Source organism: Nyctereutes procyonoides, unplaced genomic scaffold, assembly GCF_905146905.1.
Source record: "Nyctereutes procyonoides isolate TBG_1078 unplaced genomic scaffold, NYPRO_anot_genome, whole genome shotgun sequence".
Lineage (NCBI taxonomy): Eukaryota > Metazoa > Chordata > Mammalia > Carnivora > Canidae > Nyctereutes > Nyctereutes procyonoides.
The window spans coordinates 30,317,322-30,341,973 of record NW_026575159.1 but is presented as its reverse complement, the minus strand read 5'-3'; the positions used below and the strand labels follow the sequence as shown (position 1 = coordinate 30,341,973).

The following is a 24,652-nucleotide window of genomic DNA, read 5'->3' as shown; positions in this document are numbered from 1 at the left end:
AACAGGATGCTAGCGTTTGCTTGTCAGTTATATTTCTTTATGCTGGACAGTTTGGAAAACACTTTCATGTAGTTTATCTTCATTTGAGGACACAGTGTGGCCTCCTGCTAGCGTTCAGAGCTTAGAGCCACGAGGCAGTGTGTGCTGGCTGTGTTGTCTTCAAGATGGCCGAGCTAGTTATTACAGACATGTTACTTTCATATATGATGCATCCTATGTTCTTTAAGATTTCAACAGGGAGGAAAACTTATTCTGAGTTAATTATCATTTAATCAGTGCTTTGATGGTAAGTCTTACAGTAGACATATAAGCTAAGAAGAATTTAAAAATGGCTGTATTATTTATTTATTTATTTATTTTTAGATTTATTTATTTACTTATTTATGATGGACAGAAAGAGAGAGAGAGAGAGAGAGGGAGGCAGAGGTACAGGAGGAGAGAGAAGCAGGCTCCATGCCGGGAGCCCGATGTGGGACTCGATCCCGGGACTCCAGGATCGCGCCCTGGCCCAAAGGCAGGCGCTAAACTGCTGAGCCACCCAGAGATCCCCGGCTTTATTATTTAAACTGCAGGGAGAGAATAAGTTTTATCCTATTTGTGCCCCTCTAAACGAACAAAGATACAAGACAGAAAAAGCAAAAGATTATTTCTTTTCTTCTTTTGGTTTGCAGGTGCCCTCACGACCAATGGCATAAATCCTGACACGAGTGCTGAAATCGGACGTGCTAAGAACTGTCTTAGTCCTGAGGACATAATTGACAAGTATAAGGAGGCCATTTCCTATTATAGCAAGGTGATTTTACTGCTTTGTAAACCCCTTACATAATTGTGTTGTTTTAACCAGGACTTCCTGGCTTACGCTGTGAAGTACTACAGTATCTCCCAATTACTTGGTCCTGTAAGTGTTCATGTATTATTCACTAATGCATAATGCTATAGACCTAAAAATATTTTATATATCTGATTCAAAAAATGTAAATTTAATTTAGTATTTGGAGAAAGAGGAAAAAAGACGATCCTATAGCCCCACTGCTCAGAGATAATCATTTAAATACTTTAGTATCTATTTTCTGGTCTTTTTGTCAATGTATATTGCTGATATCATAAAACATGGCGAGCACTCTGTACTCACTGTGTGGAGACTTGCATTTCTGATGTGGTGCATTACGTGTTCCTCTCTGTAGTTAAATCTTCCCTGGCATGCTTTTAAATGATGTGTCTAGCATTCCGTCTTCTGGATGCACCGTTTTTGTTACTCTGGATTAAAAAAAATTTAAATTTCAAATATACTTTCTGAAATATTGAAAACGAGACTCCAGCTGTGCAGGGGTGTGGCAGTGGCAGCAGGTGGAGCTGCCTGCCTCCCCCGCCCTTACTTCTAAGAGTGATGAGAATGAACAGTCTGGTACATTTCTCTCACGACCGTGAAGCCTATGACACATCCGTGTGAGTGTATATCTCTTATTTAGAAAAATGCGGCTGTACTACGTGTTATTCTGCTGCCTGCTTCATTCTCTCCGAGGTACTTCATGGATGTCTTCCCTCTGCAGGCTGTTGCCCTCTTGCGGATAGGGTAGAAAGTCTTTGGAAATGTGGATGTAGTCATTTATTCATTTACACCTTTCATAAGAGACTGCCATGAGCCCAGCATGGGCAGTGGGTAGTAGCTACAGATGAGGTGCCTGCTCCTACAGAGCCTACAGCTGGCTGTGATTTGCTTCATCATCTTTTTTTTTTTTTTTTAAGATTTTATTTTTTTATTCATAAGAGACAGAGAGAGGGAGAGAGGCAGAGACACAGGCAGAGGGAGAAGCAGGCTTCACGCAGAAAGCTCCATGTGGGACTCGATCCCAGGTCTCCAGGATCATGCCCTGGGCTCAGGCAGGCGCCAAACTGCTGAGCCACTCAGGGATCCCCTCATTATCATCTTTGGGTGAATACCTAGGCTCTTCTCACTTTCCACTGCTAGAAAAATTGTGCTTCAGTGAACATCCTTGTTCATACATTCTTGTGTTCTTTTTTTAAAACTATTTTCTTTGAGAGAGAGAGAGTGAGCACAAGGGGGGAAGCAGAGGGAGAGGGAGGGGGGAGAGAAAGAGAGAGAGAGAGAGACTGTGAGGAGAGCAGAGGGAGAGAGAGAAAGAGAGAGAGTGAAGGGGCGAGCAGAGGGAGAGGGAGAGAGAGAATCCTCAAGCAGATTCTGCGCTGAATGTGGAGCCCATCATGGGGCTGCATCCCATGACCCTGAGATGATGACCTGAGCTGAAACCCAGAGTTGGATGTTCAACTGACTGAGCCACCCAGGTGCCCCTATTCTTGTGTTGTTGTTTGATTATTCCTTTAGTTAAGATTTCTGGTAATTTAATCACTGGATATGACATTTGCTTTCAAGTCATAAACTGCTTTCAAGTTATTCCTCAAATTCCTTCTCCAATAGGGAATGAAAAGGTATAGAATTATTTATTTAACCAATTTTCTGTTGCTGAATATTATCTCATTTCAGTTTTCCTTCCCATAATTGTAAATAGTGCTATGATAAATGCCCTGATAAGAAATCTTTTTGGACTGTTGATTGATTGATTGATTGATTTATGGGGCAGTCCCTAGAAGTGGACTTGAGTCAGAGCATACTGTTATTTTTAGAGTTTACTTATACATTGCCATATTTTCCTGCAAGTAGGTTAATAGTCTGCTCTCACCAGCTATTATATCCTTTCCTTTTAGTATATTTGCCACTATGATGTGTAAAAGTAACTTCATTGTTTCTGTTTGTATTTGATTACCAGTGAGATACTGAACTTTTTTTTTGCTTATTAACATGTACATTTCTTTTTTTTTTTTAACATGTACATTTCTTATGTGAATTACCAGTTTGTGTCCTTTGCATACATTTAAGGTGGGGGTGTTTTTCTTGTTGCTTTGTTATAGCTCTTTGTATATTATGGATATCAGCTTTTTGCCTTTCATTATTGTCTATTACAAATATGTTTCCTAATGTTGCTTGCCTTTTTTTTTTTTAAGATTTTATTTATTCATGACAGACACAGAGAGAGAGGCAGAGACACAGGCAGAGGGAGAAGCAGGCTCCATGCAAGGAGCCCGATGCTGGACTCATTCCTGGAACTCCAGGATTACGCCCTGAACCAAAGGCAGATGCTCAACCACTGAGCCACCCAGGAGTCCTGTGTTGCTTGCCTTTAATTTTGTTCATGAGTTTTTCTTTTTGGTTGTTGGCAAAACATGTTTTTAATACAGTAAATATTTTCCTTATGGGTTTTAGCTTCAGTATTATACTTAGAAATGCCTTAACAATAGAGTAAAATTCCTTTCCTCAGTTTTTTTTTAAATCTCTAAAATGGGGATGATGATAGTAGTACCTCTCCCAAAGGGATATAGTAAGGACAGGCAGAGTTAAGTACATGGAAAGTATTGTATTAGTTGTTGTTAGCATTTTATTATTATTATTTTTAAAGAATTTATTTATTTGAAAAGAGAGAGAGAGTGTGCATGCACCCATGAGCAGGGGCAGAGGAGGAAAGAGGAGAGAATCCCAAGCAGATTCCGTGCTGAGTGTGGAGCCTGATACAGGGCTCAGTCTTAGGGTCTTTTTTTTTTTTTTTTTTTTTATTTTATTTTATAAATTAATTTTTATTGGTGTTCAATTTACCAACATACAGAATAACACCCAGTGCTCATCCCGTCAAGTGTACCCCCCAGTGCCCGTCACCCATTCACCCCCACCCCCCACCCTCCTCCCCCTCCACCACCCCTAGTTCATTTCCCAGAGTTAGAAGTCTTTATGTTCTGTCTCCCTCAGTCTTAGGGTCTTGAGATCATGGCTTGAGCCATGAGTTGGATGCTTAATTGAGCCACCCTGATGCCCCTGTTGTTAGCATTTTAAAATATTTACCTCCTTACCTATAGCTTATTTTGTGTACGTTATGACACAGCAATATCATTTATTTTTTCCAGGTTACTGTCTGATTGTTTTACCATGACTTATTGAATTCATACCTTTTCTCTCTGATTTAAAATCCTACTTTAGTCTAATTCTGACCTTTTTATTCCTTTCTACAAATTTCTCTTCTTACCCTACCATCGTGATATCTTATTTCCTGTAGTTTATTTAATGTGTTAGCGTGTCTTCTTTTCTTTAAAATTCCTTCCTCCCATCCCAGATTTTCTTGGCCAGTATTTTGACTTTATTATTCCTAAAGAATACTGAAATATTATGTTCAAGATACAAAAAAAAAAGATTGGAATTTTCATGGGGCTTGCAATAAGTTTTGAATTATTTTTAGAAGAACTTATATCTTTATAAAATTACTTTTCTCTATAGAATATGTTAACATATCTGCACTTAAATATCTTATTTTAAGTCCTGCAATACAGTTGCAGTTGTCTTCATGGAGAACATAGCATAGTTTTTAAGTTTATTCCTGGTTACTATATTATATGTTTTTAATAATTTTGTGGATGAGAATTTTTGCCATTATATTCTTGAGCTGCTTACAGCTGATATGTAGAAAGGCAGATTGATGTTTTAATATTCATTTTGTAACTGGCTATTTAAAAATTATAAGTATTAAGTACTTTTTCCAGAATCCTTTCTTTTCTGTCTTTTCAACCTTGTCTCCAAAATTACCAGAGTGATCATAGCTAAGTTCTGTTGGTGGGCAGAGAGATGGAGAGAAGTCATGTGGCTTGTATAACTAAATCTAGCAATGTAGTGACTGCCTTTGGACTGGAGAAGCAGAAGGAACCCGGGTTAAGGCAGGGAAGGAATCAGGCTCTCCTGCCTCTGTGGCAAAGCCCTATGGGCATGGCAGGTGGATGCCGCTTCACCAGCCAGGTCTGATTGAAAGTTACTGGCTGGGGCAGCCCTGGTGGCTCAACGGTTTAGCGCCGTCTTCAGCCCAGGGCGTGATCCTGGAGACCCAGGATCGAGTCCCACGTCGGGCTTCCTGCATGGAGCCTGCTTCTCCCTCTGCCTGTGTCTCTGACTCTCTCTGTGTGTCTCTCATAAATAAATAAATAAAATGTTTAAAAAAAAATAGAAAGTTACTGGCTGCCTGCAGCACCACATCAGGAAGGATTCCAGACTTGTCTGCCATGGATGCAGCAGGTGGCGCAGTGGCTGTAGGTGATGAGTTTTCTAGTCCCAAGAGTGGAAAGAGCAGACCCTTGGAGTCACGCAGAGCTGGGTTTGAGTCTCCCCTCTGGTGTCTCCTGGCTGTGTGACTGAAGTCCAGCTGTGTGCTCTCTTTGAGACCCAGGTATATTCTCTTTCAAATGGTGACATGAAGGCCTGCAGCACTGAGTTTTTGATCAAGGTAAACTATTTGTACGTATTAATGTACACTACAGCGGCAGGCTCACTTATATTGCTCTTCCCTTCCCTGGTTGAGTATGTGTTTAAAAAAATGGGAGAAACCAGTTCTTAAGTTTGTGTATGTGATGCGTAGAGCAAACGGGTGACTTGCCTGCCTCTGGCTGTATTTTTATTCGTTTGCTTCATTTACCTCTTTGCTCCTTTTCTTTCTACCTTTATGTCGTGTCTGTCACTGGAGAGGCCACAGGAACATAGGTAAAGGCAGGTGAACATTGAGAACTCTGCCCAGACACTGTAACTCAAGCAAGGAGGGTCCTCTGCCTGTCTTTCATCTGTGTATACAGATGACCTAGCTTCTGGACCACATCAAGCCACTGTGTGATTTTCATAGTCACCTAACCTCTTTGGGCTTTAGTATCTCGCCTTGGCTGCCTTTTCTGTTTCCTCTGTCTTTGTCCTTCATCTCGAAGCTGAGAAGCAACACCAAGTAACTTGGAGAGAAAATCAGAAAGACGTAGAAGACTTCAGTGGAGGGTACACAACGATACAGGGAGCTTGAATGTTTAACACCAAGTCAAATAGATTTACAACTTCAGCAGGTGATGAGAGTCTGCAGGTGTTTCAGAGTGCAAGAGATGCTAAGTGGAAATGGAGGCAAAGTATCCATTGACAATATTTTGAAGTTTTATACAATATCCAGCTACTGTGCTTGTATTATTTGAATGATTGCATACATATTTATATGGGTATTTGTAGGTTCAATCCACCAACCTCCGCTGACTCCATAACAGACTTTCTCAAACAAACCTCCACACCTCCCCCCACCATGTGGGAGAGGCTCTCAGGTCATCTAGCCTGGGGAAGTGCCCTGTGGGGCCTGGGAGGCCCTGTGGTATGACCTTCATGATAAGGCAGAAAATCTTTACCCTTGTTTTTGACGAGGATCCTCTTTTATACCCTACAGTACAAGAATGCTGGAGTGATTGAGTTAGAAGCGTGTGTCAAGGCTGTGCGTGTCCTCGCCATTCAGAAGCGGAGCATGGAAGCCTCAGAGTTTCTCCAGAATGCGGTTTACATTAATCTTCGACAGGTGGGTATACGTCCTCTGCTCCTGGAGGAGTTAGCACAGGTCTTTTGGAGTCTGGTCACGAGCCCATCCGACTTCTGCGCCAGGATTCGCTGTGGCACTTTGTAACCTCTGCAGCCAGAACTTGATGTTCTAGTTAATGTGGCCACTTGTATTACTTCTTTACATTATGATACTTGACTTTCAGAATTCCAGATTTTCTATCCTTAATCTTTTTTTTAAATACTTTATTTACTTATGAGAGACACAGAGGCAGAGACACAGGTAGAGGAAGAAGCAGGCTCCCTGTGGGGAGCCTGATGCAGAACTCAATCCCAGGACCCCGCGATCACACCCTAGCCAAAGGCAGATGCTCAACTGCTGAGCCACCCAGGGGCCCCTATCCTTAACATTTTTTGATTGAAGAAACCACTTTTCCAGCTTTGTGACCTTGAAGCAGTTCTGTGCCTCTTGCCTTACTCTCATCACTTGTGATGTGACTGCCATTTGTCACCCTGTCTGGGTCATTAGGTTTCTGAAACAGGAAGTCTGTGAAAGTCCTTTGTACAGCTCATGTTACACAGCAGGCACTCAATAAGTGCTACTCAGTCTGCATCTGGATTTGGTTGTAATAAAACAAAATCATTAGAACTCTTAGTTGTAGGTTGTTAATGCAAAAATCACAAAGTTGGTATTCTAGAAATATTTGAGACATTTAGCAAATTAACTTGGATTTTTATGGATGAGGCAACAAGTCTCAAGTTTAGCAGCTTGCTTAAGGACCCATGGCCGAGAGCAGAACACAAGTGATTGTATCAGCAAAGGTGTTTGCTGAGCGCAGGCTGTGCTGGGGGTGGGAAGGAGGAATGGAGAAGGCATGTTCTGCCCTCCATGAGCTGGCAGTTTCACAGCAAAGATAGACCTTCAGTGGTGGGGTGCATAGAGAAAAGGGATGGAGAGCAAGAGGTAAATGGATTTAAGCTAGTTTGCTGGTGGTGGAGGGTGTGGGGTCAGGGGCTGTCTGAGGCAGTGAGGTTCAAGCTGGGATGGTTAGGATGGATAGGACACAGCCAGGAGAGGAGGAGGTGGGAACCGAGCATTTCAGGAAGATGGCTCAGTAAGAGTGAGTTTGAAATCAGAGAGAGCACCTTCCCTGGAAGGGACTAGACCATGTGGAGACAGGCTGGAGAGGGAGCTTGAGAGAGGGGGCCCGAGTCAGAGCTGGAGGGCTTGTTGGCCAGGGGAAGGGTTTGCTGTTTATTCTGAGTGTGTGGGCTTTAGAGGAAAGGCCTGACAGGCATGGGAATGATATGATCCCATTTGTCTCAAGTAGAGAGGACTGATGTGGGGGCCGGGTGGGCAGTGTGGATGCTTTCACCTGAGTGGTGGGACTGCCATAGGGAGAGAGGGAGTCAGACTGTAAAGATGTGTGGGTGGCACAAAGGAAGCGACGGAGGACTGCGTGGGAGGGTCAGCTGGACCCATGTCCAGGCTCTGGCTTGATGCTCATGCTGTGCTCTGAGAGGGAAAGCTGAGGAGGACGCTTTGGGGGCCAAAGGGCTAGATTCAGTTGTGGATAAAAAGAAAGCCTGTTTGGTATGTGGGCCTGGGGCTTGGGTGAGAGGGAGGGTGGAGGCTGGGGGAGGGCTCTCGACAGAGACTAGAATAATTTCATACTTTGTACATATAAAAAATAATAAGACACTCAGGCCTCTATATCCAGATTTAACATGTTAACATCTTGCCATATGTCTTGCCATACAAGTTTTCAAAATTGTAATAAAATAAATAGAAACAAAATTAGAGCTAATGAACATCTTTGGGTTGGTATGTATCCTTCTACATATTTTGATACTTCATGTTATAACCATATCTATAAAATGATAACTATTTTAGCATAACACTTAAGTATAGGGCCTCTGGCTTCACTTCCTTAGGCAGGTGATATGGCCGCTCTGTGCTTCCATGCCCTCCCCTGGGAAGCACCTCACTGCCCCTCTGGCCCCTTGTCACAGCGATTCCCCAGCTCAGACCCATGGGGAGGCAGCCCGAGTGAGTAAGAAGCGGCAGCTGTCAGCCGTCAGCCTGACACCGAAGGGAGAGACAAAAACAGGAAAGCCAGTAAACCCAGTACAAACAAATAAACCAAACTGCAGTGTTTGGACCATTAAAGGAGATCACACCACAGGGAGTCAGAGCTGTGCGGTGGTGGTCGCTTGGCCTGAGTGGTTTGTTCTTGAGGGACTGTGGAGGGGAAGACACATCATAGAAGTACTGGGGCAAGACCTTGTGAGTGTGGAGACCGTAGGCTGGACAGTTGGGAGGGGTCCTCATGGGCGTTCATGCTGGGGAGTCCTGCTGGACTGGAGGGCAGTCACACGGGCTTGTGCTCACACCCTGTCCTTGTCCCTTATGAGCAAAATCACTCCGCCCCTCACTTACTGTCAGGATGTGTGAAGTAGTAGAATAGCATGCTCTCCTGGTGATGGGAAGGATTGGTTTAGATGAGACGCTCTATGTCCAGCACTGTCGTAGTATTTGCCCTGCAGCAGCCCTGCAGGTGTCAGTCCGGCGGGGGGCAAAGGGGAGGGCACTGAGAGGCCTGAAGCCAGGGACTGTGGGTGGTGTGCTTGGCGAGGGCTGGGGTTGGGGGAATGGTGAGTGCCAGGGGACTTGATGCCCTCACATGCCAGGGCCCATGCAGGCCAGAACTGCCTTGCAGGTGGATGTTGAAGATTTTGCGTTGCTGTAAAGCTGTTTTCAAGGGGGTGGGGTGGAGTGGGGCATAAGTGCATATCTTTTATTTTTTTATTTAAAAATTTTTTTGCTAATTTTTATTTAAATTTTATTAGTTAGCACACAGTATGGTATTAGTTTCTGGAGTAGAATTCAGCGATTCATTACTTACTTACAACACCCAGTGCTCATCACAGCAAGTGCCCTCCTTAATGCCCATCCCCCATCTAGCCCATCCTCCACTATCTCCCTCCATCAACCTTCAGTTTGTTGTCTTTAAGAGTTTCTTATTATTTGCTTCCCTCTCTCTTCTTTTTTTTTTCCTTTTTCCCCCTTCCCATGTGTTCATCTATTTGGTTTCTTAAATTGCATGTGTGATTGAAATCATATGGTGTTTGTCTTTCTCTTATTGGCTTGTTTCTCTTAACATTATACCCTTTAGTTCCATCCAGTGTTGCAAATGGTGAGATTTCATTCTTTCTGATGGCTAATATTCCATTGTGTTTATAGACCACATCTTTTTTGTCCATTCATCTGTCAGTGGACATCTGGGCTCTTTCCATAGTTTGGCTTTCGTGGACATTGCTGCTATAAGCATTGGGGTGCCTGTTTCCCTTTGAATATGTATTTTTGTATCTTTTGGATAAATACCTAGAAATATAATTGTTGGGTTGTAGGGTAGCTCTATTTTTAACTTCTTGAGGAACCTGCATACTATTTTCCAGAGTGGCTGCACCAGTTTGCCTTCCCATCAACACCGTAAGAGGGTTCCCCTTTCTCCATATCCTTGCCAGGAGGTGTTGTTTCCTGAGTTGGTAATTTCAGCCATTCTGACCTGTGTGAGGTGGTATGTCACTCTGGTTTCGATTTGTATTTCCCTGATGGCAGGTGATTTGGAGCATTTTTTCATGTGTCTGTTGGCCATTTCTATGTCTTCTTTGGAGAAATGTCTGTTCATGTCTTCTGCCTATTTCTTGATTGGATTTTTTGTTTTTTGGATATTGAGTTTGAAAAATTCTTTTTTTAAAGTGTATTTATTTGAGAGAGAGAGCATGAGCTGCGGGGAGGAGCAGATGGAGAGGGAGAAGCAGATTCCCCACTGAGCAGGGAGCCCCATGTGGGACTTGATCCCAGGACCCCGGGATCACACCCTGAGCTGAAGGCAGATGCTCAACCACTGAGCCACCCAGGCGTGCCCCTGATAAGTTCTTTATAGATTTTGGATAATCAGCCCTTTATCTGATAAGACATTTGCAAATATCTTCTCCCATTCTGAAGGTTACCTTTTAGTTTTGTTGATTGTTTTCTTCGCTGTGCAGAAGCTTTTTATCCTGACAAAGTCCCAGTAGTTCATTTTTGCTTTTGTTTCCCTTGCCTCTGGCAACATGTCTAGCAAGAAGTTGCTGTGGCCGAGGTCGAAGAGGTTGCTGCCTGTGTTCTCCTCTAGGATTTTGATGGATTCCTGCCTTACATTTAGGTCTTTCATCCATTTTGAATTTATTTTTAAAGTATTGTAATCCTTTATAAACTATTTTTACTTAGAATGTGTGGGAGGTCACTGGTGTTTGGAACAGCCACAGCCCCCTGCCTGTTTGCTTGGTCTTCATGGACAACACTAGGGCCAGCCGAAAGAGGGGGTGAGTGCTGTGGGGTGTGGATGTGAGCATGTTGTGGTAGCCCTGAGTTTCCCCCAGCATGACACTTTGCCTTAGTTGACTCATTTCCATGGGTACCTACCAGGGGAGCAGACTGGAAAATAACAAGTTCCAGGAGGATTTTATAATAACAATAAAAAAAAGGGTGTCTGGTTTTTCTGAAATAGGATGAGCTTTTGGTTCTTGGTCAGGTATCTTTCATTGTAAAATTGATGAGTTGTATTGATTCCCGGCAGACTTTGGCTACCGTGTAAGTTTTGAAAGGAGGAATGTGGTTCTTGCAGGTATTTTCTACTTTAAGAAGCCCTGTGCAAACATAAAAATGGGTAAAAAACATCCTTGGATCTTGTGGTACTGGGTAGGGCTCCTGCAGAATTCCTTTTGTTTGTGGGCAGGGACAGGGATTGACCTGTCTTTTAAGTTTATGAAAGTGCTTTACCATAGTTATCTCACATAGTGAATGGCAGTGCACGTTTCATTTAATAACTGTCTGTGAATTTGTGTATTGGACGTGTTGGTATCACAGGCCAGCGGTGAGGTAGGAATAAGAGAAGGAGCAGTTCTGGTGTCCGAGACTTGGGTTTCCTTTGTTTCCTTGCCATGTGACCCTGGACTAATGCGTAGCCTCCTGTAGCCTATTTGTGAATCTGTGAGATGGGGATGATAATGTTCACTCCTTCCTGGATTTGTTTTAAGTGTAAATAATATCTGAATACATGTAAAGTGCTTACCACACTGCTCGGCACATAGCATATGTTCAGTATGTGTGTCTGCCCCATTGGTACTAAGATTTGTGAACTCCTGTTCACAGAGCAGGAACCTCAGGCTAGAGAAGCCGTATGTAGTGTGTGCACAGTCGGATCACAGTTTCAGAGGTGAAAGGGCCTCTGGAAAGCATGCTTGTTGATGCTTTCCCTCATGCTGTGTTCCCTAGCAGAGGCCGGGTGCTGTGTTAGCTGGGTGCTAGCCCTAGGATGCTCAGAGGTTGAACAGGCATGGCTGTGCCTAATGTACTGCTTGAGCTTAAAGTCTAGGGGGGAAGCAGGGACTAAATAGACATACATAAAATGAATTATTACCAGCCGTGATCAGTTCTGCAGAAGAAGAAGACACGCTTGATCACAGAGCTGGGGAATGTTCTCATCGGGCTGCTCTAGTGGCGTTAAACTAGGCAAGGACAAGAAGGCAGAGCATCTCCGTTATCAGGTAGACTGAAACTCATTGATTTTACTTACAACTAATGAAGCAGCCAGCTTGTTGCAGTCACTTAACTTAATCTGTGGGTGTAGACAGATGTTGAACATGTCCTCATAGAAAGTTGGCCAAGTAGTTCATTGTAGCCAGTTGCAGAGAAGAGCATGTTGCAGATGGGAGTTTGCTGCGTCCCCAGGATTATGTTGTAAACACCACCACTGGTATTTAAACCTAGCTGGTTGTGACTCTCCAGTCCGTGGTCTGTGAACTGCATCACAGAGCTTTTCTCAAACAATCCAAGTGACTGAAATTAATTTTTTTAAGTTTATTTATTTATTCATGAGAAACACACACAGAGAGAGGCCGAGACACAGACAGAGGGAGAAGCAGGCTCCATGCAGGGAGCCCGAGGTGGGACTGGATCCCGGGTCTCCAAGATCACGCCCTGGGCTGAAGGCGGCACTAAACTGCTGAGCCACTCACGCTGCCCTAATTTTTTAATTAGTAGGAAATGGTAGGTGACAACAAGAGAGGGTGGTCATAAGAAATTTAAGACCTTGTCCCGGTGGAACAAGCCACACACCTTAGCAGGTAGGAGAACACACTGTCGGACGAGTCATGTGTGCTCATCCTGGAGCCTCTGCCTGTTGCAGACCTAGTCGCCAGGGACTGTTCTGGGCCATTTAAAAACATTTTGGCTCATGATTCTCTTGACTAGAATCGATGACCTCTTTGTCTCTGGTTAATTTTCTCGTCAGAGCCATTTAAATTTTGTGCAGGCCACTCCATTCACATGGGAAAATAGCCTCTTTAAACTTCTTGCTGTGGTTCCTTAATGAAGCTGTTGCTAAGGAAACCCGGCAAAAGCTGGTAGATATGCACATGATAATTGTAACCTCAGAACTTTATGTCAGATTAAGCTCAGAATCAGAGACATGGGGAGATTCAGGAAAGGCTTTTGACGCGAGGGGGGCAGTGTAAAGATACAGCCGAGGTAAGACAACGTGGCAGCAGGGCAGCGGGCTTGCAGGATGGCGTGCGGGGAGTTCAGAGTTCTCACGGAGAAAGAAACAGGTGCATGGGGAGGGAGGAGAGCCGAGTTCCTTCCTGAGAAGGAAGAGGAGAGAGGGAACATATGTCTGCTTGAACGAGATACGGGCGTGGCCTTGTATTTAGGAGAGGGGTTTTGTGGGGAGCAGGAAGGAAATCGGGTGGTGAGGAGTCATTGCTGCAGGGACACGAGCAGATGGGCCTTGGGTGGGGAGCTGCCCGTGAAGCCGTGGGGTCTGGCCAGTCCTCTGTGGGAGCCCCGTGCATTGAGGGGTGGGGAGGGCTAACAGCACGGGGACGTCCGAGACAGAGCAGATGCTTCCTGCTCTAGTGGGACCCTGGATCACGACCCGAGCTGAAGGCCCAACTGCCCCATCATTCTTTTATTTTTTCTAATGCTGTAAATTGTAAACGAAAAAGCAAGGCTGGGCTTCTTGAGGGCAGGACTGTGTATCATGTATCTGTGTATTCCTAAGATCTTATTCATAGTAAATGCCAGATCTCTGTTTGTTAAATGAATCTATTCACAACAGTGTCTGTCCTCCCCATTTTTTCTTTTTTTTTTAAGATTTTTTATTTATTCATGAAAGACACACAGAGAGAGGCAGAGACACAAGCAGAGGGAGAAGCAGGCTCCATGCAGGGAGCTCTACGTGGGACTCATTCCTGGGACTCCAGGATCATGCCCCAGGCCAAAGGCAGGCGCTAAACTGCTGAGCCACCCAGCGATCCCCTGTCCTCCCATTTTATAAACAAGAAACCCTGATTCAGATTATGCTACCTGAACACATACGTGAATGCGAGAAATTGGAGGGGGCACTATGGATGATACTGGGAGCTTATTCAGGAAGGATTCATCTTTATTTCTTTACCACCCCCCCGCCTTGGGTATATTCAGTCAGATGCTTTAGGTCAGATGCGTAGCGTAGCTAGGGCTGTCAGTTTCAAATTAAATTTCTAATATGAGTGCTGTACTTGAAGCCTAATTCATATGAATCTTTGAAGAGGGTCATGTTTAAGGAGCCTGACTCATTAGCACGTGTGTTTATTAAATAGCTACAACTGTAAGTGATGGAGCAGCCCTTGTGAGAAGCAGGGAACTGTCGCCCATGGTCGTGTTGGTTGGCTGCAGTTGTAACCACAGCCAGCTCTTGGCATTGTCTAGCATGCTTATCACGACCTGCTACAGGGAGCTTTCAAAATACTTCGCCAGTCATCTGTTGAAACAGAGCCACAAGCACTGATGAAGTCTTAATGAATGGAACTCATAAGGATCAAGATTTAGGTTCATCCTATGAAAACATATTTCTTTTTTTTTTTTTTTAAGATTTTATTTATTCATGAGAGACAGAGAGCGAGAGGCAGAGACCTCAGCAGAGGGAGAAGCAAGCTTCCTGTGGGGAGCCTGATGCCGGGTTTGATCCTGGGGCTCCAGGATCATGCCCTGAGCCAAAGGCAGACGCTCAATCACAGAGCCACCCAGGTGTCCCTGAAAGCATATTCTGAGAGTTGGTGTTGGATCCACATTGAAGAGGGTGGTAGTGGAATCCACTGTTGGAGATTTACATGGTGTCATATGCCTGCATGGGAGCCCAGGGTTCTACAAAATTCAAATTCTAGGGGCACCTGAGTGGCTCAGCAGTTGAGCATCTGCCTTTGGCTCAGGTCATGATCTCCAGATCTTGGGATCGAGCCCCATGTCAGGCTCCCTGCTCAGCAGGGAGTCTGCTTCTCTTCCTCCCTATGACACTACTTTGTGCTCTCTGTCAAAAAATTAAATCTTTAAAAAAAAAAAAAACCAACCCGAATGGATAAAGAAGATGTGGTCTATGTATACAATGGAATATTACTCAGCCATTAGAAATGACAAATACCCACCATTTGCTTCGACGTGGATGGAACTGGAGGGTATTAGGCTGAGTGAAGTAAGTCAATCAGAGAATGACAAACATTATATGGTCTCATTAATTTGGGGAATATAAATAATAGTGAAAGGGAATAGAGGGGAAGGGAGAAGAAATGGGTAGGAAGTATCAGAAAGGGAGACAGAACATGGAAGACTCCTAACTCTGGGAAAGGAACTAGGGGTGGTGGAAGGGGAGGAGGGAGGGGGGTGGGGGTGAGTGGGTGGCAGGCAGTGAGGGGGGCACTTGATGGGATGAGCACTGGGTGTTATTCTGTATGTTGGCAAATTGAACACCAATAAAAAATAAATTTATTATTATTAAAAAAAAAAAAACAACCCAAAACAGAATTCAAGTTCTAGCCCAAGGGAATTGCAAGTGGGAAACCTTATGGTGGGAGGGAGCATGGCTGCTTCGAGGCTGAGACATCCAGGGCTGGGCAAGCAGGCATGCCCGAGGAGGTGGCAGGAAACAGACTGTGCAGGCTTTGTAGACTGTGTGCAGTTTCCCTTAGGCTTTATCCTAAGAGCAGTGTACAGCCATCGAGGTTCTTAAGGGCGTACTGTGCTGTAAAGGATCACTCTTCTGCATGTGGAGTGCTTGGAAACCTGTGAAAGGCTGGGCAGGAGGTGATGGGATGATGTAGAGGAGGTGGCTTTGAGCTTTGACCGTCAAGTGGGCCTTTATCCTAGGTCTGCCACTTAGTGGCTAAATGACCTGCACGGCTTACTTAAAGGGACAGAATTTCTCTAATCAGTTGAACTGCTAATGCCCCGACTTCTCAGGATTATTGTGAAGTTTCAGTGAGATAACACGTCTGCAGAGAACAGCATGGCATCCGGCTCAGAGTAAATGTGTGTGAGCAGCTGTTGGGGTGTGCACACCCAATGGGACTTGGTCACTGATTACAGACAGGCTGTGAGCAAGTGGAAGGTACAAGCATGATGCTCCATGTCTGGAGTGTGCAAGTGGCTGTAGGTGGCCTGGAGCCCTGAAGGATGGCAGCTGTGGGAGGAAGGCCATGGGTCAGCTGTGTGCAGGTGGAGGTTGATGTGCCTTAGGAGCATCTTAGTGAAGTGTCATGGGTCAGCTGGATTGTACAGCTGTGGCGCTCACTGAGGAGGTCTGTCCCTGAGCTGAGCATTGTCATAAAATCCTTGATATCCGAGGACCTCACAATATTGATCACTGAAAGTGATGACATACTTTATAATACAGGTGAACGGTATTACCATTTCTGTTGTTGAAACTCATCCTTTTTTTAAAAAAATATTTTATTTATTTTAGAGAGAGAGTGAGTGTGTGCACAAGCAGGGGGAAGTACAGAGGGAGAGAGAGTCTCAAGGAGACTTTGTGCTGAACGTGGAGCCTGACACAGGGCTCGATCCCATGACCCTGAGATCATGACCTGAGCTGAAACCAAGAGTCAGGCATTTAACCAAATGAGCCACCCAGGTGCCTCCATATTTCTTTATCACTTATTTCACTAACTAGATACTTACTGAGCACTCACTTTGTACAGTTCTCACCTGGAGTCAGGTTCAACAGTTAAGAGCCAGCAAATCTGCCTTTTTTCCAGGAAGGAAGCCCGTGGAGTTGGTAGGCTCTATAATTTGCCTAATTTGGAATTCCAGTTTTTGATTTAATTGATTCTATTTTATGTTAGCCATTTTCCTGACAAGGGAGACATCTTATCTCACTGTCATGTTCAGATTAGGTGTTTCAAGAATTGCGGATTTCATCCAGTCTATATATCTTATTAACCTTGTAGATTATTTTCTCATTTTTTGGGTTTGCCCCTTTCTTAATTTTGTATGCCTATGTAAGTCTCTATCCTATTTGGGCTCTTAATTATTTTATTTTTCTCTAAAAATTTTTAAAATTTGACTGTAGTGGACACAATGTTACATTAGTTTCAGGTGTAAAGCATAGTGATTTGACAAGTTTATACATTATGCTCTGCTCACCACAAGTGTAGCTGCCATTTATCCCCATATATCACTATCACAGTATCATTGACTGCATTCCCTCTGCTGTGCCTTTTATTCTCATGACTTACTCATACCTTACGTGGGAACCTCTACTTCCCACTCCCTTTCACCCATTTTTCCCATCACCCCACTCTCTTCCCCTCTGGCAGCCATCAGCATGTTCTCTGTATTCATAGGTCTGATTCTACTTATTTTGGTTTTTCATTTGTTTTTTCAGATTTCACATGTGAGTGAAATTATATGGTATTTGTCTTTCTCAGTTTGACTTGCATAATAGGTCCATCCATGTTGTTGTAATGACACAATCCTTCTTTATGGCTTTGTAATATTCCATTGTGTGTGCATGTATGTATGTATCCTTCTATCCATTATCTGTATCCTATCCTTATCCATTGTCTATCAGTGGACGCTTGGCCTACTTCCATATCTTGGCTATTGTAGATGATGCCGCAATAAACATAGAATTGTATATGTCTTTCAAATTAGTGTTTTTGTTTTCTTTGGGTAAATATCCAGTAGTAGAATTATTGGATCATGTGGTATTTCTATTTTTAATTTTTTGAGGAATCTCCGTACTCTTCCACGGTGGCTGCACCAATTTACATCCCCACCAACAGTGGATGAAGGTTCCTTTTCTCTACATCCTGGCCAATACCTGTTATTTTATGTCTTTTTGTCTGTAGCCATTCTGACATGTGTGAGGTGATATGTTGTTGTTTTGATTTGCATTTCCCTGATGAGTAGTGATGTTGAGCATCTTTTCATGTGTCTACTGGGGGCCTTAATTATTATAATTATTATTTTTTAAGATTTTATTTATTTATTTGAGAGAGAGAGAGAGAGCATAAGTAGGGGGAATAGAGAGGGAGAGACAGATGGAGAAGCAGACTCCCCACCGAGCAGGGAGCCCAATGCAGGGCTTGATCCCAGGACCCCAGGATTATGACCTGAGCTCAAGGCAGGCATTTGATTGACTGAGCCATCTAGGTGCCCCCGTAATTATTTTTTTAATTAAAAAATGTCTGTTTAGAACATGAAAGACTCCTAACTCTGGGAAATGAACTAGGGGTGGTGGAAGGGGAGGTGGGTGGGGGGGTGGAGGTGACTGGGTGACGGGCACTGAGGTGGACACTTGACGGGATGAGCACTGGGTGTTATTCTATATGTTGGCAAATTGAACACCAATAAAAAATAAATTTAAATAAAAAAAAGTCTGTTAGTAGAAAAAAAAGTCAAATAATAAATAAATCCAGAAGATAACTATTGTATTTTCTGTTTTGGCAATATCACAGTCTACCAACTCTCAAAAACGATCTTTGCATGTTTTCCTTAAAAATGCTGATTAAAAGGTAAAACCTTTTACCTCAGTTTTTCAGAATATATAGCAAGAAAGTAAGGGGAAATCCTAGGGGCCAAAACTACTAGAAAGCACAAATCCTGGAAGGTGAGTGAGCCTCAGACACCAGCAAATACTGTCTGGTTCTGGGAACACAGTTTCAACTATAGGAGGGATACAAGGTAAGCCTTCGGTCTGCCCCACTTGGGAATTGGATAGCAGAACCATGTGTAAGGACAAGACTCCCCCAAGCCATGTTCAATGGAAGGGTGAATTGGAATAAAAAATTCCCAATCCTCAAAGCAAGAAAATAAGGAAACTAAATCTTTTTGGAAGGAAAAAAGCAACCCAAACTGAGGATTTAATTTAAAGTTATCCTCACATGAGAATGACCACAAACTCTTGGCAGAAATACATAAATCCTCCTGGAATGAGAAATTGTGTTTTGAATGAATCAATGAACAGTCAATACAAAAAGGTCTTCAGAAGGTTCTGAATCAGGATGTTGGATCCTCAACATTACCAACATCACCTTTCTCCCCAGGAGGTCTCATTTAAATATCTAAAGAGGGGGCATCTGAGTGGCTCAAACGGTTAACTATCTGCTCAGGTCATGATCTCCAGGTACTGGGATTGAGCCCCACATTGGCCTCCCTGCTCAGTGGGGAGTCTGCTTCTCCTTTCCCACCTACCCCCTGCTTGTGCTCTCTCTCTCAAATGAATAAATAAAATCTTAAAAAAAATATATCCAAAAAGATTTTTTAAAGGAAAGAGCCATGTTCATAATTATATACATTGATAATACTGTATATTAGGAATTCAGAGGTGAACATGGAATACTCTCCTCTTTTATGGAGCTTTTATTCTATTTGAGGAGACAAATCTGTTTTGTGAGCTTGGTGGAAGGAGGTGTTTATTACAGTCAGGCAGGAGAGGATATGAAGAAAATGATGATGGGTGGGTGATAGTTTGGTTGCGTATGATCTTTTAATTGGCTTTTAGTTTCAGGCTCCATGAGTTTTCATTGGAGGGAATAGATTTTGTGGAGAATACACTTAAAAAACTTAGGACTTTTTAGAATTAAAAAAACGAGGGACGCCTGGGTGGCTCAGCGGTTGAGCATCTAGATGCCTTTAGCTCAGGGCATGATCCCAGAGTTCCAGAATCGAGTCCTACATTGGGTTCCCCACAGGGAGCCTGCTTCTCCCTCTGCCTGTGTCTCTGCCTTCTTTCTGTGTCTATCATGAATAAATAAATAAAAATCTAAAAAAAAAAAAGAATTAAAAAAATGCTAAGAAAGATGTACTCATAAAGTTTTTGCAGTCATCAAAGTATACCTAAGCTTGCTTGATCACTAAACCTAAAGATTGTAAAAGTAGGCAGGACTTCTTGAGGCCTGAGAAATTGGTTTCTAAGATCATAAGAATGAATCCGAGGGAACCAGGGTGAGCAGAAGTCAGGCTTTGACTTTGCCACTTTTGGGTAGTATACTTACTGAGGGTGTTGATTGTTCATAAAGTTTCATCTCTCTTTAATGTTTGTCAAGGTGTTGAGCACATGGTCTGTACACCTAGGCTCTAGGAGCCTTTTAGGTATGTGCCTAAGAGTGTGGGCACAGCTATCCCTATGTCATCCATCCCTCCACTCGTCTTCAAATGGTGCTGGGAACTCAGCAGAGTGATTGCTTATTGACTTGTCTGTCTTCTCATGACCTTGTCAACCATCGAGGGCCAGATCTTATGTAACTTTGTTTTGTTTCGATCCTTTCCCTTTGAATGATAAAAGCTAAAGAAAGATCCAGTTACTTTAACAGATGCTTTTTAAAGACAGGTCCTTGGTACAAACCTTGTAATCCTGCTTTGGGATGTAGGGAAGAGAGTTACTTTCTTTCCTTTCTAAACTGTTTTGACATACATATATGGAAATTTGTGTAATTTTGAATATATATTTTCTCTCTGTATAATTACGGCTAGAAATAAATGTGGGTAGAAACAGAATGTGTTTTCCACACTTGAGGATGTACGATCTCCGCAGTTTTCTGCCTTGCTATTTCACAGTCATTGCTGGTGTGCCATCACCAGGCCAGCTCACAGGAATTGCCACAGCCTTGTTCTTTAGGTCACTGGAGGTGTTCATGTTTGAGATGACTAAAGGCTGTTGAAGCATTTTTGGGAGCATATCTGGCTGGCTAAGTTTGGATTAATACCAGTGACCTCAAAGGCATTAATTAACAATGGTATTTCCCATTTCTTGAACACCCATCGGGAGCTTTAAGCTATGCTGGCTGTTCACATTATTTCATTTAGTCTTTCTGACAATCATGATTAGATTTTATTATCCCCATTAATAAGGAAAGTGCCAAAGCTAGTAATGTGCAGATTTGAGAATGGCATTTGGGTCTTTCTGGTTCCTGTGTCTGTACTGTCCTTCTTGATAGCCAGGAGACTCTTCATAGCTCCAAGTTTCTTGATAATATTAGTGCTTTCTTTGTAGTGGTGTGAATAAAATAGGTATAAACTTACTTTCCAGTTAGAAAAGGAATGGTGGGGATCCCTGCGTGGCGCAGCGGTTTAGCGCCTGCCTTTGGCCCAGGGCGCGATCCTGGAGACCCGGGATCGAATCCCACGTCAGGCTCCCGGTGCATGGAGCCTGCTTCTCCCTCTGCCTATGTCTCTGCCTCTCTCTCTCTCTGTGACTATCATAAATAAATAAAAATTAAAAAAAAAAAAGAAAAGGAATGGTGAATTCACATTTGAATTCCTCAGAGTCCATCTTTAGAGTAAACCTACTTGTCTTGAGTAGTCTTTGAGTTACTTTCCACTAGAGCTTCATGTAGATATCTGGGCCCTGGTGGGCTCAGCCTTCATGGCTGTGCAGTCTACTGAAAAATTAGAACAAAGATGTGCTGATTAATACTCCCTAAAAGAGCAGTAGATTGGAAATGAGTTTGGGAATTTGATTTCATTTCAAATTTTTGTGAGGATTGACCCAAAATTTTGCCTGGGACTCTTGTATAGTCTCCAGATTCTTAGGCTTGGATGTCTATGGTGAGCTGATGTGGCTTTGTCCTGAGGCTCACAGGGTCCAAGGCCGATGAGGAGCTTTTCAGTTAAGTGTTTTCCTGGGGCTCTGAAGCAGTTGTGCCCAAGATTTTTCCATTAAGAATCTTTTCTGGGGCTTGGAGTGATTGCACTTCCACTTATAATGTAGTGTTTATCACTTGGTTTCTCATTATGTTGAAATGATATAAGAAGAATGAAAGAGTATATTACTGATAAGGATATTCCAGTCTTTCATCTTTAATAGTGTCCATGAAAGAATCAGTGGGGACTCTGATGGATTGGAGGCCACAGCTTGTGATCTTTATTTTAGATGGTGGCCTCATTGAGGGTACTAGCTATGATGACTAATATTTTTACCTTCCCAAATATCTTTTTCCATATTTTAAACCAAAAGGGATAGCTGAAGTTCTGGGAGTTTCCAGACATGTGATAAAAGCATTAAGTATTCCTGTCTCTCCTGCGTAGACCTCCTTAGTCCTTGTTCATGGCTGCATCTCACTACACTGGAATCTCTCTGCAGCTGGTACTGTATGAAGAGAGCAAAGACTGGGTCCTTTTCAAACTTGCATATGCATGGATCCTAGACCTAAGCATAAAGCTTCTAGAAAAAAACATAGGAGATATGTTTGGGGTTTTGGGGTAAACATAAGTCTCTTAGGCAAGGGCACAGAGGTGTTAACCATAAATGAAAAATAAATTGAGCTACTGTACAATTGATAAATTGGTAAATTGAACTCATTCACAATTCTGCCTATTACAAGACTCCTTTTGGAAAATAAATGGGCAGCAGACTGGGAAAAGATGACATTCAGAATATATTAAGAACTCCTATGACATAGACAAATGACTAACTTAAGAAATGATCAGAAAATTTGAACAAATGCTTTATAATGGAAGATATAGCAGTGGCCACTAATCATATGAAAAAACATTTGACATCATTAGTTATCAAGTAAATGCAAATTAAAGCCACCAGAATGGCTAAAATAGAAATGACTGATAACACCAAATGTTGGTGAGCACATGGAGCAACAGTAATTCTCATACATTACTGGTGTGAGTGTAAAGTGATGCTTCCACTTTAGACTATAGAGAGAATGTACTTCATAATTAAGGCCATATGTGATACATCTCCAGCCAACATCATAATGGTGAAAAGCTGAAAGCTTTTCCTCTAAGATCAGGAACAAGACAAAGATGTCCATTGTTGCTACTTTATTCAACATAATACTAGAAGTTCTAGCTGCAGCAATCAGACAAGAAAAAGAAATAAAAGGCATCCACATTTGTACGGAAGAGTAAAATTGTCTCTATTTGCAGGTGATTTGATACTAAATAGAGAAAACCCTAGAAATGCCACCAAAAAACTATTAGAATAAATAACTGAATTCAGTAACGTTGTGGGCTATAGAGTCAATATATAGAAATCTGTTGTATATCTATTCACTAATAAAGAAATAACAGAAATAAAGTTGAAATAACCCCATTTACAATTGCATCAGAAGAATAGAATACTTAGAAATAAACTTAACCAAGGAGGTGAAAGACCTGTACTCTGAAAACTATTAGCACACTGATGAATGAAATTGAAGGTGACACAAATAAATGGAGATACTCCATGCCCATGGATTGGAAGAATTAATACTGTTAAAATGTCCATACTACCCAGAGCGATGTACAACACTTGCTTGGATCTGTCTCCCCAGGCAAGAGAAGCAAAACAAACTATTGTGATTATACCAAAATAAAAGGTTTTGCAGAGCAAAAGAAACCATGAAGAAAACAAAAAGGCTACCCAGTGAATGGGAGGAGATATTTATAAATGATATAGCCAGTAATGGATTAATGTGCAAAACGTAAAGAATTCATAAAACTCAAACAACTTAATTGAAAAATGGGTGGAGGACCTAAATAGACGTTTTTCCAAAGAGGTACAGATGGCCAAGAGACACATGGAAAAGTGTTCAACGTCACTGCTCATCAAGGAAATACAAAATAAAAACGTGATGAGATACCACCTCATACCTGTCAGAATGGCTGTTGTCAAAAACACCAAAAAGGTTGGCAAGGATGTGGAAAAAAAGGAAGCCTCATGCACTGTTGGTGGGAATGGAAACTGGGGCAGCCACTATGGGAAACATCATGGAGATTCCTCAAAAAGTTAAAAATAGAGCTACCACACCATGCAGTAATTCTACTTGTGGATATTTAAACGAAGAAAGTGAAAACACTAATTTGAAAAGATATATGCACCCCTATGTTTATTGCAGCGTTATTTATGAAGCCAACTACTGCTTGGAAGTAGCCCAAGTATCTGTCCATAGACACACACACACACACACACACACACACACACACTGGTATATTACTCAGCCATAAAAAGAATGAGATCTTGCCATTTGCAATGATGTAGATGGACCTAGAGGGTATAATCCTGAGTGAAATAAGTCAGAGACAAATATCGTATGATCTCGCTCATTTGTGGAATAGAAGAAGCAAAGCAAATGAGTAAACAATAATAATGAGAGAAACAGACTCAAATTCAGAGAATAAACTAGTGGTCGTCAGAGGGGGGATGGGTGAAATATGTGAGGGGGATGAAGAGGTATGGACTTCCAGTTATAAAATAAATAAGTTACAGGAATAAACAACATAGCATAGGGAATATAGTCAGTAATATAGTAACTATGTGGTGAGAGATGGTAACTACACTTATGGTGAGCATTTGATAATGTTTGTAATTGTTAACCCACTGTGTTGTATGCACTGAAAATGCACTAATATATGTCAACTAACTTCAATTAAAAATAAAAAAATTAATACAAAAAATGATGCTTCCACTTTAGAAAACGTGTGGTCGTCCTGCGGGCTGGGTGGGGGGCGGAGAAGGAACATGAACACAAACAACCCAGTTTGTGAAATAAACAACTGGGAGAAGGAGGAAATAACGTGGTGGAATCAGAAAGGCTGTGAGGATTTAGGGACAGTAGAGGCCACTCACACACTCACAGCGTCTGGGAGGGGCGGCGAGCAGGGTGCTGTAGTGGGAAGACATGGGCACCTGTCTGCTACTTGGCTTATCCTGCCTGGAATGTCCTTGCCTGGCCGACTCCTGCTTAGTCCTCGTCTCATTTCTGTTTCATCGTGCTCAGAGCCACACTTCGGTCACTTCCTCATCATTGTCTTCCCTGAGGGCAGGGGTCTTTCCCTGTTTCATTCCTTGCTGTGTGTGCCCAGCCCCAGGAGTGGCGGCTGCAGAGAAGGCATTCGATGAACTCGTGTTGACGGAATGGGAATACAACACTCATCAGGGTTGTTGCATTTGG

At 42.7% G+C, this 24,652-nt stretch overlaps 1 protein-coding gene across 1 annotated transcript in view; it reads left to right on the top strand.

Annotated features, from left to right (window-relative positions):
* The window catches only part of TRAPPC9 (trafficking protein particle complex subunit 9), a 542,263-nt gene that overhangs the window by 41,460 nt on the left and 476,151 nt on the right, over positions 1–24,652 (top strand). The window contains exons 8-9 of the mRNA XM_055314325.1: positions 672–793; positions 6,297–6,422. Coding sequence (XP_055170300.1) covers positions 672–793; positions 6,297–6,422 — 248 coding nt within the window. The remainder of the gene's footprint in view (positions 1–671; positions 794–6,296; positions 6,423–24,652) is intronic.